At 40.0% G+C, this 13,490-nt stretch overlaps 1 protein-coding gene across 1 annotated transcript in view; it reads left to right on the top strand.

Annotated features, from left to right (window-relative positions):
* The first annotated feature begins 90 nt into the window (after positions 1-90).
* The window catches only part of CFAP61 (cilia and flagella associated protein 61), a 118,803-nt gene continuing 105,403 nt past the window's right edge, over positions 91-13,490 (top strand). The window contains exons 1-6 of the mRNA XM_074896560.1: positions 91-186; positions 2,627-2,777; positions 3,927-4,077; positions 6,360-6,436; positions 7,322-7,389; positions 8,467-8,593. Coding sequence (XP_074752661.1) covers positions 2,635-2,777; positions 3,927-4,077; positions 6,360-6,436; positions 7,322-7,389; positions 8,467-8,593 — 566 coding nt within the window. The 5' untranslated portion in view covers positions 91-186; positions 2,627-2,634. The remainder of the gene's footprint in view (positions 187-2,626; positions 2,778-3,926; positions 4,078-6,359; positions 6,437-7,321; positions 7,390-8,466; positions 8,594-13,490) is intronic.

Here is a 13,490-nt window from a genome sequence, read left to right as displayed (position 1 = left end):
CCCCTCACCTCTGACCTCACGCAGCGCCAGCGCGCGTCGTTGCCGGAGTAACGGCGGCGCGTCCCGACACCGGCGGGGAGCGCAGTCGGGGTTCGTTCGTTTCGTCCTTTCGTCCCTGCTTCCCTGGCCGCGCTGCTCCGGTATCGCCGGGGAAGGGGCCTCCCCTTCGCAGTGGGAGGGAGGCAGGTGAGTGCCCGACGCAGCCCGAGGTCCAACGCCCCCAAACGCTTCCCCGTGCCCCCAGATGGCGCCCCCTGGTGGCTCGGCGCGGGGGGCGGGGTTCGCCGGCCTGCGGGTGCTGCGGGCCCAGGTGCCCGGGGTCCGGGGGAGCGGGGCGGGGTGAGTGATGGCCGTAAGAGCGTTGCGGGGTTTTCGCGGTGCGGCGTGACCTGGGGATGTTAGTAGCGTGGGTGTTAAACTTCTGTCCTGCCATAACTGCCCGTGCTGCTTTCCCCCCCTCTCAGGTGGGAGAGCTCCGCCCTGTTCCTAGACCTAAGCAGCCTTCCTTGGGGCTACCTGAGCTTTAAGGTTTGGGTCTGGTCCCGTTCCTCTAGGCCTTTTGGGGGTGGGAATTGTCGACATGCTTCATCCCTGCTGTTGAGGCAAGCTGTTAACTCTTGTCCTGGTCCGGCATGGGATGAGCAGATGCCACCTGCCATCACCCTGAGTGATCAGGTGTTCCACCCGTCTCCTGAGACACACATCTGTGGTATGTACATGCTTGGTGTGTTTTGAGTCAGGAACAGAAAAAACATACCCCATAGAAATCTCACCTGTGCTTCAAAAGAGAGGACTTTTTTAAGGAGGCAGAGGGGAAACTATTCCAAGGGCTAGCTTGGAAGAGGAACAGTTCTTTATTGGTTGTTTTGCCAAGACTCTTATTGATGGTATGCTGCTCTCACAGTAGAAATACAGGAGTTGCTGTAGGAACAGTGCATTTTCTTATGAAAATGGCTCATTTTCCACGTGTGAATGCTGCTTTTTCTTAGCCATGGTTGTGTTAGTGTTTAGGGCCTTTAAGGGGAGCTAGTGGAGAAGGGGGTGATATTTTTTCAATGCATTAAGTTAAACAATTGAATATGTGGCAAACTTCCTCAGTTGAAGTAATCTTAATGCTAGACTTAAGTTCATTATCAATACTTTAGATTCCTGTTTATTTTGATATATGAAGCTGACAATAAAAAGTAACCAAGTATTTTAGTAGTCTCACAGTTTGCAGTTACTTAATGAAATGTGTAAGTGAATTATGTGGCCATTTTCTTTGCTCATTTTAAGAATCACCTGTCATATAGTATGTATGACAGGGTATAGTTGCTTTCCACTCCACTGGGAAGAATATCTATCTTAAAACTTATGATATCAGATAAATTGTTTACATAAGCTAGTATATTTTTTTCCTTGTAGATGTTATTGTTATAAGTATCAGTAATAAGTACAGTCCAGCCTAGCTGGTTCTTTCTACACAGCCACAATTCTGTTTACTAAGTGCACACATTGAAACCTGCAGAGGATGTTTTGCCTCGGGTTGGTTCTGAGACCTTTTTGCATATGTATGTTGACATGACTGTCACCTATAACAATGTCTTAATTGTATGTGAAAGATGTAGCTGTAAATATGACTTTCTCTGTATTTGAAAGGTATAAAATTCAGGGTTTCCTTTGTTATCCCATTTTAATTGGGATCTGAGGGGCCTAAAAATTGGGCATCACATTTGGATTTGGAGCCAATGTTAGAAATGGCTATTGTGTTTGGTAGATTGGTAAAAGTGTTCTGCTAGTCTAGGTATGTTGGTTATTTAGACTTCTTTTGAGTTAATAATGCTATATTATGCACAGGTATATTTAAGAAATTGCAGAAAGCTGTTGTGTTTGGTCAATTTATGTTTTACATGCCTAATTCTTGATTATGTCATAACAGGCTACAATACTGAGTAGCAACATAGCTGAAAGATAAATGAACTGTTAGCTGATAGTCACAGGTGATCGGAGTGCCTGTTGCCTCTGTGTGTTCTGAAATTGCTAGGCATGTCAATAAATCACTTGGACCTGGTAAATTCTGTGAATGTGGAACCACAGCAACTTTTTTATTCTGGGCAGAAAAGCTTTCAATTCCTTCTGAAAATTAAGCATCACTGTTGATTTAAAAGGAAACCGGAGGAACTGTTTTGGACAAAATACACTTAACTTACCTGAAATTGCTGTTTAATGTTACTAGAACATTCTTATCCTATTTGTTTGCAGCTGATCCTCCCAACCCTGTAGACTTAAGGCTATTAAGTTTGAAATTATTAGTGATGGGCACTGTTCTGATTGATAGCATGAAAATACCTGTAAATGAATAAATGTAAAAGCAATTTATAGCTTATTAAAAACACTTCTTGTGTAGCATGTATTGAATGCATACAATAGGGATGATTGCCTGCTGTATTTCTATATGTGCACTGTTTGCATGCTGTATGTATGTGCAGGCAGTATGTATTTATGTAAAGGTTTACAGGAACTAGACATTTAAATTAATCAGAATTGCACTTCATAGTTTTTACAAAAATCTATTTCAAGTAACTGTGTTGAACAACAGATTGCAGCAGGGTCTGCCAGAACAGAAATTGTTTCTTTCTTGTTGCAGGCTGCAAGATGACTACTATAACTTCTTCAACAGGAAATACAGAAGTGGTCAGTGCCAGAAGAACAGAATCGCATGATGTTTCAGATATTATTGGCCTCTTCAGCCATTTTACAGAAGCAGTGTTTGGAAGGATTGATATTATGTACCTTTTGTAAGTAACTATTTTAGGGACATTATATTACCTTTCTTGCAGGAAACTTCAAGAAGTTGTTACATTTAAAGTGGCAGAAGACATTATGAGCCTTTACATGGTGTGGCATAATGACTTTTTCTGCTATTCATAAAAAGGGAAAGATAATCTGCTTCCGTCTCTTCTGTGTCACACATGCGTGACTCTTTGTAAACTTGGATCAAAGCTGCCAGCATGGTGGACAAGATTTGACTCTATACTAGCTTCTTTTTTTATTAAAGTTCAGAAGAAATACTTTTCAATAGTACCTGATGAAATAATCACTTTCCATTGTCTGCTGTCTGCACCATCTAACAGAATTCCTTTGCCTGTTGGAGAGGGATAGAAGCAGAGGGGCAGGGACTAAGGTTTTTAATCACTGTGGCCATGACCATTATTTTATTTTCCTGTGTACGTCAGTCTTTTCCTTCTCTTCCAGTTTCTCCTTAGCAAAAGGAATTGGTTAGTTTTTGCCTCTTCTTATTCTACCTTGGGAGACAGCCTTTATCTGCCATAAAATGTTTCAATATGCCTCTTCTCATGCCCCAAGATACCTAATATTCTCTGTGTTTTGACATCTATATCCTAGCTGCTTGCATTGCAATGTCCTTAGTGGAAATGGGTGGTTGTAGAGGTCTTCTGTTACCATATCTTCATCAGTGGAGATAGTAGTGATGAAGCTGCTGCACTTCATCTTTCTGTGCAGTGATGAACAGCAGACAGAGACAGGCTCTGTGAAATGCTGATGGGTCACCTAGATTTTTTTTTTTTTTTTTTTTCTGCTTGACTTAAGGGCAAATGTCTCAGGCACTAGCAATTTGGGGAAAAAATAGGTGTATGAAGATATATGCAAAGAAGATGGAGCATTTAAGTCTGGCATATCAAATTCATAGTAATTGAGGGTTTAAAAAAATCATATGAGTTGTTATAATGTCAGAATACACTAAATAAATATTTGGAGTTCAAGCAATAATGTCAAGTTATGATGTGAGTAACAAAGTTTTATTGAGCCCTCATCCTGGAAACACTTTTGGACATGATTAATTTTGCTATTCTAACAGGCTGACTTAACAGTCACACTTTTCTTAGTGTAGTTTCTTCAATTTCTGCAAAATTAATTTGTTTTCACAGAGAAAAATCAAATCTTGCTTTGACGCTCTGCAATGAGAAGAATGAGGTTCTAGCCCATGCTGTCTTTCTGGACTATCCAAATTGGAATATCACTGATCAGTCTGAGTGGGAATCATTCTTGCATGAAAACTACATTAACAAGGAATGTACTGTAAGTAAATTGTGTGATTTTTTTTTTTTTTATTATTTTTTTTTTTAAATGATTTTATTTTTTAGTTTTCATTTAAGGCTCAGGTATGAAAAATATGCATAGGCATCTAAAATCTATTTTTGGCAGATTTGAGGCATTCAGGCTGAAAGTGGTGATCATCAGATTCCTTACTAAACCCTCAAGTGTGCAGAAGCTTGAGTACCTGTGCTTTTGCCACTCCTGCAACTGAAAGTAACTGTAAGGATGACAGTTAGGGAGTTAGGGAATGAAAGTTCTTTCTTTTTCCAGACACGTGCAGGATATGTCTGATGTGCTGTACTAGCACTGAGAGAAGTGTGAATCATAGCTGTCACCAATATTTTTCATTCAAAAACCTGTCCAGATCTGGTGTTAGCTAACAGAACATTTACCTGGGAGGTGGACTCCATGCTTGAAGGCCCTTCTTACAGTAAGGGAACTGGAATCCTCATTTCTCACCTTTTGGAATAAAGTTTTGCTATTTTACAGAACTGAATGCAAATGTAATGGCTTCAAAGAAAGAATAAGGGACAGAGAGTGTAGCCCTGCTTGAAGAATGGTGACTTACACTGGGTAGAGGACCATGTTGACATGAGTGTCTTCATTCAGGAGGAAGCTTGTTTGGTGCTGATGCAAAGACTGCTGCACTCTGTTCTGTGCAGTGGCAGTTTTCATACAGGCTCCTTGGTCAAGTTTATTAATTAGTCTTAGGAATTATGGACTAGAAATAGGGACTGAGAAGTTTAGCATTCAATTGCTGCCCATCATTCAGTCCAGCTAGGAACTAGCTAGTGCACTTGTTGAGAAAAGGTGGTAAATGTTAACCATAAACACTCAAAAGCCAGGCAGCACATGCCATAATAAGGTATTGGCAGTACTAAAATTATCTCTAGACAGTTTGTTCATCAGCTCTCCAATGTTGTTCTGGGAGACATTAAGCAATGGCTTGTGGAAAAACTGACAAATACAGCAATTGTATTTGAAAATGCTGTGTGTCGTTAAAAAAACCCAAAATTATTACAGCCAAAGGGAGTATAGAAAAAAACCCCATGTAATTTTCTTGTAATCTGTTTTCTTTGTCACTTGAACAGTACTTTGTGTACAGGCATACTGCAGGCACAACCACTTCATTCACTGTGCAGCTGCAGCTGCTCCTCTTGAGTTATGCTGTGCTGTCAGTTCTGCAAGCTCTTCCTCAGGCAGCCTGCTTGACAATATCTATTGCAGCAAAACTGCAGCTGACTTCATAGTGCAGGGGCATACAAAGAGAAGAGACAAAAAAAAAGGCTCGAGCATGTTAGGAATTACTACTCGTAAACAGGAGTGAAAGGTACTTTGGAACATTGACAGGGGCAGAAGAACACTTCTTTTTCTAGAATGGAGATTATTTTCTAAAATACATACAGAAGATTCAGTATGTGTTATATGCTTCTGCACTGACAAAACAACCATACCTGATTTCTAACTAGATATTTTTAGTTAACTGCAGGTTAAATCCACGCAGATGTACTTTACAAAATTGAGATCTTCTGAAAATAGAATTTCTTAAAAGTCTAGTTGACAAGTCTCACAGAAATTATGAGATCTTAAAGGTCTAAATTAGGAATTAACTTGTGTAGAATTTAATTAGTGAAGATGCTTTACAGGATTGCCCGGTTATCATCACTATTCAGCAACAGTTACAGGCCAGATCTTGCCTCCTAGGTCTCCTCTTGGACCTCAAGAACAAAACTTTTTTTTTTTTCCTTCTTCCTTTTTCTTTTGCATTTAAAAAACAAGCAAACAGAAATGTTTATTCATTACAATAGCCTGTTGTCTTTGTACTGGCTGGTCCATGTATTACAACCTCTATTAAAATCATTCTTGCTCTAAAGTTGATGAAATTTATTTCTGACTCTAGCCATGACATTTTATGAAATTAATTGAATATTAAACTATTCAGAAGACCTCAAGTTTTCCAATTTAAAATATTTTTGTAGAAATATTTCATCTACAGGTAGACCTTCCCTGACTCAGCACTTGAAATTAATATGCAAGAGAAAACAACTGAATTAACAGCACTTTCCATTCTAGCACGTGGTTTTTCCTTTGCTAATGTTTCCCAGGTTAACTGGCAGCATATAGGATAAAGCTGTCTTTTAGTCTTCCCCTACTCATCTTGAGTGCAATTATATATACTGGAAATAACCCAAGTATTAACATGCACATTTGACTTAATAAATATTAGCTGCATGGTGTTTAGATTTTCATTCCTTGTTTTGTAGCCTTTGAACACATTGTTCATGCATCTTTTTGTGGCAAAAGAAGAATATACAGCTGGATGTTCCCAAGAAATTGTTAGGTGAGTTCGTATGTAATTTTGTGTAGTGAAGCATGTGCACTCTTCTGCCATTATTTGGAGAGGCCATAGAACATCAAAATGCCGTAAGGCGATCACTTGATCAAAATTAAATACCTCTCTAAATGGTTTCAGATGGTAATAAAACATAACCTTGTATTAATCAAATGTGCACTGTTGGTGTTGAAACCAAGCTGTTACAGTTCCAAGTACACTTCCCAAACAGTGTTAGGTGTATCTTTGCTGTAATTTTCCACAGAAATAGTACTGCAGTCACAAGGCAGATTGAGTTTTCATTTCCTAACTTCCCATTTGTAAAATCAAAGTGCGTGACTGAGCAGGAAGCTGAGAAAGCTGTAGATGTTTCTGGAATATGCTTCTTCCTATCTATTGATAGTTTGTTACTGACAGATTATATATTAAGGCTGCAAACTATAGAGTAAAACCAGCACAATATATTACTGTGTTAGCTCAGTACTCAAATATAACCATTGCTCAGGTTATTTGGTATAGCTCAGAATCTACTTACATAAACAATGAATTGCACTTGGTGCTGTTGAATTTGCAGTTACTTTGTCACATCAAGCCAGCTCACCCAGATGCCAGGTCAGAGATCTGCCTGCAGAGATCTGGCATCTTTTTATTTTTTCACCACTGGGGAACTGATAGAAAAAGGAGGATGTTTGGAATCTAAGGATTAGGAAATTAAGAGGGAAATAAGGTAGAACAGTAAATTGTTCTAAATGTTTTAATTTATGAGCCATATGAACTCATGAAGGAAGATTAGAGACACGGGAGAAAAAATTTCATATATTAAAAGACTGGCAGTTGTATCTGATTGATGGGTGTAATGATGAAAGACTGAATATGGTTATGTTATTTGTCCAGAAGAGCTTTTATCACAGTACCAGAATTGCAGTTTATACTTCTCTTCATACCAGCTGATGAGAATTTAGGTAAGAATTTAATAACATTTTATTCTTAAAATAATGAGAACGATCTCAAATCTCATGATCATTAATATGCACTGTGGTGGTGGGCTTTTTTGTGTTAAATATTGAGAACAGTTATTTTCTGAACATGCAGAAAACACAATCTTAAAGCATCATCTGATGGACATACCTTGTAAAAGAGGTTTATGGGGCTATGTGTTCACTCCAGCGGTCCATTCAGTAGTCTACCGATTTCCTGCAGTCTTTAAATTTGCCAGAAACAGATAGGACTTCAAATAGGAGTAAAGATCTCAAAAAGAAACTCCTACAACTGTGAAGACTTCTGGCTGAATAGAGTCAAGAGACTGAAATTGGGTACTTTCTCTTACTTAGCCAAATGAGTACAAAATGAGGAGAGGACACTTTGGCGAGGCTCAGAAGGGGTGCTGGACACATAAAAGAAAACGAGGTTTATTTCATCTAGGGCAGAGGTACAAAGATGGAGAATGCACATCTTAATCAGAGAACAGCACCTGACTTGGAATTTCAGTCCTAAATTCAGGCTAATAAACCAAGCGTCTACTTAATGACTGATCCTTTGCTTGGAGCTTTCCTTGAAGTGAACTGGGACCTTTTCTGATATGCCAATTTCTAGACATCTTAGTTCCAAGTCATGCTAAGAAGCTCTAGTGGTGTGTCAACTACAGAAAATAGTACCCAGTAAAGGCTTTTGTAAAACCTACTCTAGCAATAAATGTCAACTTTCCTTCAGCATCACGAGTCTTGACAAAGACATTCTCCAGTGCATACAGTGTTGGTTATAAGACTAGTATTTCTATAGGGGTCCTACCAGTTTCTTATTGCTTTGAAGCTTATTCAGGTATGGGATGCTGGATTAACTAACGCATTAATCCAGTAACAGTTCTTTCACGTGTTTATACTACTGTCATTTCAGCTTCATTGCTTAACTTAAAGGCCTTAGAGTGGTATGCCATCTGTGGCTTCAGTTCAAAACTCAATTTTTCTCAGTTTTGCTGATAGTTTAAAAGCTTACATAATGAAGTTTCTCTGTTGTTCCTAACAGATTTTTGTCATTCACAGAGCCAGACATGGCAAATGTCTTTGAAAAGATGATGAGTGCTCCAGGTTCAGTAGCGGACAGAAACTTTACATTGTTTGTGTGCCCCAGACATTGGTATCGCCCACAGCTGTATGTTCGCAAAGCAAGGTAATGCAGTTTCTCCCTTATATGAGCTGATCTGTCTGGGTTAGTTTGAAGAATATTCTCTTCTGGTTTACAGCATCAGCATCTTATATAAAATGCTGTGATTTTCCTTGATAACCTAATTAATAGTTTTATGATTATGCTGGTTTTATTCTACTTCATCATAAAATCAATTGTATTTTTTGTAAAGCTAGTTTGCTATCTAGAAAGAATACATATTTTGTCATTGATGTTGATTCTATGAATCTGCTAGCTGAATTGCAGCATTGTGTATTTTAGTATATGTAATTTCCACATCTCTTGGAGCATCTTCCAACTTACTTTGAATTTTCTCTTTTTATGTCATATTCTGACCAGTTGAACCAAGTCTGAGTAGGGTGGCCTATTATCTAAAAGAATTAAATAAGAGCAGAGAATCCCTAGGTCCAATAGTCCTTCAGACATGGAGAATAATCCTCTTTTATATAGTTTTTTCTGTGTAAGCACTTCATACATTTACGCTCACTGTGTTTCAGGGGAGCAGGCCTCCTCAGTGTTGATGAGAGAGCTTAAGAAAATAATAGGGTATCACTTTTTCCCTTCCATCATGTCATCTGTTTCAATGGACACCGTTTGGAGCAAAGAGTTTGATATGCTCATGCAATGTGTCTTTAACACTGCCTCGCTCTTGTTTTGGGATTCAAGTCATAAATGTTATTAAAAAAGTTAGACTCTGATTTTTTTTTTTCTCTCCTAACTGTTCAGCTGCCTGCAGCATACACCAGGCAGAGATGCAAGTTTGTCTAGCAGCCTTGCCTATTGATATCTACCTGTATATTAACTATTACCACTCTTGTTTTTTCCTGCCATTTGAATTCTGCTGCCTATGCCAAATCACGGCTTTCTGTGCTTGTGCCAGAACTGTGTATAGTAAATGAGAAATGCAGAGTTTCTGACCCAATGGGGCCTTCTGTTCTTCTGTGTAGTTTGCTGGACCATATATGCTGTCATTGCTGTGTAGAGGCTTCCCTGTAGTGTGGTTGAAATATAACTAGTATGTTACATTTTGGTTCACTTGTGTTCCTCTTCACAGTGGAAAGAGTGCATGTAGGGTAATGTTTAATGAAGTAATAATTTTGAGTCTGATTCATTCTGGAGTTGCTTTTGTTTTTTCTAAATGTGAGTGTTACTATGGAGTTATGTAGCAGATTATGTTTAAATTAACATTTCTAGTCCTTGTAGTGGAAACTGAAGTTTAGGGACAAGCCCATCCCTGGGATGCTGTATCATATGATACTGATGTGTGTGTGGGTCTGTATTGACCAGTCCTAACATTAGGCATCTCTCTGCCTAGTAAATACACACCTGTTTGTTTATGGGTTAATTCATAATGACATCTCGGACTGGATTCTGACAGAAGCTTCTCTCTGAGAGGTGTTTTACACATATTTAATTTTACCAAATAGGCCTGAAATGAAGCTGCAGATTGTGCTCTTTATCCTACAGTTTTAGTCAAGGTTTGCAATATCCTGTCACTTGACTTTTGAGCATTTTAAGAAAAAGGTCTGAGGCTTGACCTTGACCACTTCACGCCATCCAGCTATAGGTCTGGATATTTCAGTATCTTACAAGATTATTTGCATACTAACTTGATGTACATTTCTTAGGCTTTTAATTTTCAAGCCGCCTACCGTCTATCAGTAAATGAAGGAACTTTAATACTGAAAAGTTATCAGTAGGTGAATTAATTCCTGAGGATTTAAATTTTTTTTTTCTGTATGTCTTGATTCCAGCTATTATGTTTGTCTTTTAGTTAATTTAAATCATGTTATTTCTTTTGATGGCCATTGGGTATTATCAATAGAAATGTTTTTGACACGACTGGAAAAGTCATGTACCAATATTCCATAAAAGAGATACCATCTTGCTTTGGAATTCTGTAGTTTGCTACAAAACCCAAATTATTTATTTCAGGGTTTTTTTGTTATTAGAAAACTAACCAGGAAACTGGGGTTTTTGTCCTCTTCCTCTTAAATTACACAGCATTTGGTGATATAAATTCATACTTTAATATTGTCTGTCAATAGATTCTCTGAGTAAGCTAGATTCTGTTTGCAGTAGGTGCTTTGCCTTTTCTTTTCCTCTGTATTCACCTTTGTACTTCACTGGCATCCATAGTAACGTTCAGTGGAGCCCTTTAGAGACTTATCTGTGAAAGTTGTCCCCAGCCACCTGCCTAGCAACATGTTCTGGGTCAATGATAGGAGATTAGGGTAATCTCTGTTCCCTTTTCCCTTGCTTATGGAGGGGGAGCAGGGGGAAGAAGCTGTAAACTGATACCTTCCTTAACCATTAATTTTGAAGTTATTCTCCATCTGACCTTAATAATGTGAAATAAATCTGTAATGTGCCAGAACACGGTCCACTAAGCTTTTATGTTTGTTTCTTGCTGATACCTCATCTAGACTCTGTCATTCCTGTTTTTTTACTGTATATGTAAGAGCTCACAAATTTGCAGCTCTATGGGATGCCTTTATTCTGCTTGTTCTCACAGGATAGGAGTTTTATAGTATTTTTATATTGAAAAGCTATTGGGTGGAGGTTTTTGTTTTGTTTTTTTTAAAGACTGTGGTACTGGTGGAAGATGCTAAAAAACCAGAAAAACATTAAAAATAGTTCTGTTCCTACAGTTTCTAGTGTGCAGGGAGATGAATGGGCTTATGCGGACCCTCATTTATTATTGTGAGGTCAGTCTCTACACACCATGAGCTGGCAGAACTGCCATCTGCATCTTGATGTGTGGCCTTGTGTCATGTTGTGAATGCTGTAAGGGACTTGGAGCAATTGGCAAAACATTTGGTTTGCAGGTGGTGAGTGTGTATTATTTACCCCAATGAAACAACAGGTTTCAATTAGAGTACAGTCTCATTCCTTTACCCCTAAATTAGTTTGGTTGGTTTGAGGTTTTATAACACACTACCAGATTCGTTATACTAATTAATGGTGTTAAAGTAGTGAAGTTCTCATAATAGAAAACCATACTGCAGCTTTTTGCTTGAGATACTTCCTGTGAAGAAGAGGAAGGCTTCTATTTTGGTTTGAGATATAAAGAATGTAAATTACTATCAATTTACAATGAAGACTCACTTAAAGCAGTGGAAAAGAATGAAAAAGTGTGGGGCTTGGAAATGTGTCACTCCTGGTGGCTGTTTTCAGCTCTGAGTAGGCAGCGATGATACTCATCTCTACTGTTTCCTCAGGTTGGTTTTCTTGAATTAAAAACTGTATGAAAGAATGTCAACTGTCCTTCAAGAGGAATAATTAAATTATTTAAAACTCCTGGCAGATGGAGTAGTACTGTGATTTGGGACATCCTAAAGGTCACAAGTTAAGCATTTATTCACCCCGCTAAAAAGGCTGTGAGCAGGGCGATGCTCACCCTGGGCTACAGTGTCTCCTCGACTGGCCATCCCACCCCAACGGCCCACAGTGCTGACCCTGGCAGAGAGAGGTCAGGTCTGGAGGGGTGTCTGAGGCCTCACCTCTGGGCTCTGCTGGGCAAAGGGAGCAACCAGAGTGAGAAGAAAGCTTTCACAGATGGCTTGAGAATAAAACATTAGAAACAATGTCAAAATAAAAGGGGTCACCAGCCCCTAGTAGAAAGGTAATCTTGTGCAGAAAGTTGCATTCATTCTGGTGTGTAGGACCAGCAAAAACCATCTAGATACCACCTAAATTGTCCTTCAGTCTTATGCTAGTCAGGCAGTACTTAGAAACTCAGACTGTGTTTGATAAAATTAGAAATACTTTTTTTTGGCCAAATTGTGTTAACTTTAAGGCTTCTTTCAAATCCAGAAACATGCAAACAATGGAACTGAGAATCAGTTTATTTCTTTTTTCTGAACTGATGCATATGCAGAACTAAGGTTTCCAAATTATAGGTACAAGTGCTTAGATACAAGCACGTATGAACTTGAGCAGTGGGAGCCTGAAGAAAACACAAATTTTCCTAAAATTGAGGGAAGTGTTAATAATCATCCTTGGTAATTATTGTCGGAAGTGTGTTTCCACACTATGTAACACTTTTAATGAAAAGAGAACTATTTAAAAATGTTTTTCTGTTGACATCGTATTTTAGGGAGACACAGAAAAGGCATCTCAGTGGGAGACTAATGGATAGGTACAACTGTAGCGATGTGGTGTAGCTCAGCCACAGCCCCGGGGGCGCTGGGACACGGCACTACCAACCTTCAGTGAGCCCTCCGGCGCCGGGCCGGGCCGTGCGGCCTCCGGAGGGCGGGAGCTCGCCGGCCTCTGCAGGGTCCCGGCGTTTCCCGGCCCGGGAGCGGGGCCCGAGGCCCGGGAGCCGTCGGCCCGCCCGCGGCCGCCAGGGGTCAGGAGCGCGCCGCCGGCGGCTGGCGCGGGGCTGCCGGCGGGCCCGCCCGGCCTCTGGGCCCGAGGGCTGCGGCCTCCCGCTGCTTCAGCTGCCGGTCGCAGCCGTACGTGAGGAAAGACAGGCTCGAGAGGCGTTTTGAAAAGGTCAGGCTCCGAGTGTTGTACACATTATAGCCGACACGACGTGTGTTCCGAAGAGGAGGGTGCGGGACGCGGAGGTGATGGGCTCATGCCGTCTGCCAAGGCAGTTCCCATCGCTGGTGGGGCTCCCGAGTGCTCTGTCACTAAAGGATGCGACCTGCTGTTGCGAAGGAGCCAACTGTGGCACTCTCTGTTCCTGTCAGTAAGCATAAATGTATTCCTGTGTTTGACGTGTGTTGTTTACTCAATTTAATTCTGTTATCCTATGGGGCTTGTCTTTCTCCTTGTGTATTTGTGTGCTAACTGAGATAACCAAAAGCATGTTTGGTAGCAGTCTGCTTATGGCCTTAGGAGAAAGGGTTTTCTTAACTCCACAGTCTGGTAG

This window comes from Athene noctua, chromosome 1 (assembly GCF_965140245.1).
Source record: "Athene noctua chromosome 1, bAthNoc1.hap1.1, whole genome shotgun sequence".
NCBI classification, from domain to species: Eukaryota; Metazoa; Chordata; class Aves; order Strigiformes; family Strigidae; genus Athene; species Athene noctua.
The sequence above is the reverse complement of the archived record's forward strand: the minus strand, read 5'-3'. Positions and strand labels throughout refer to the sequence as shown.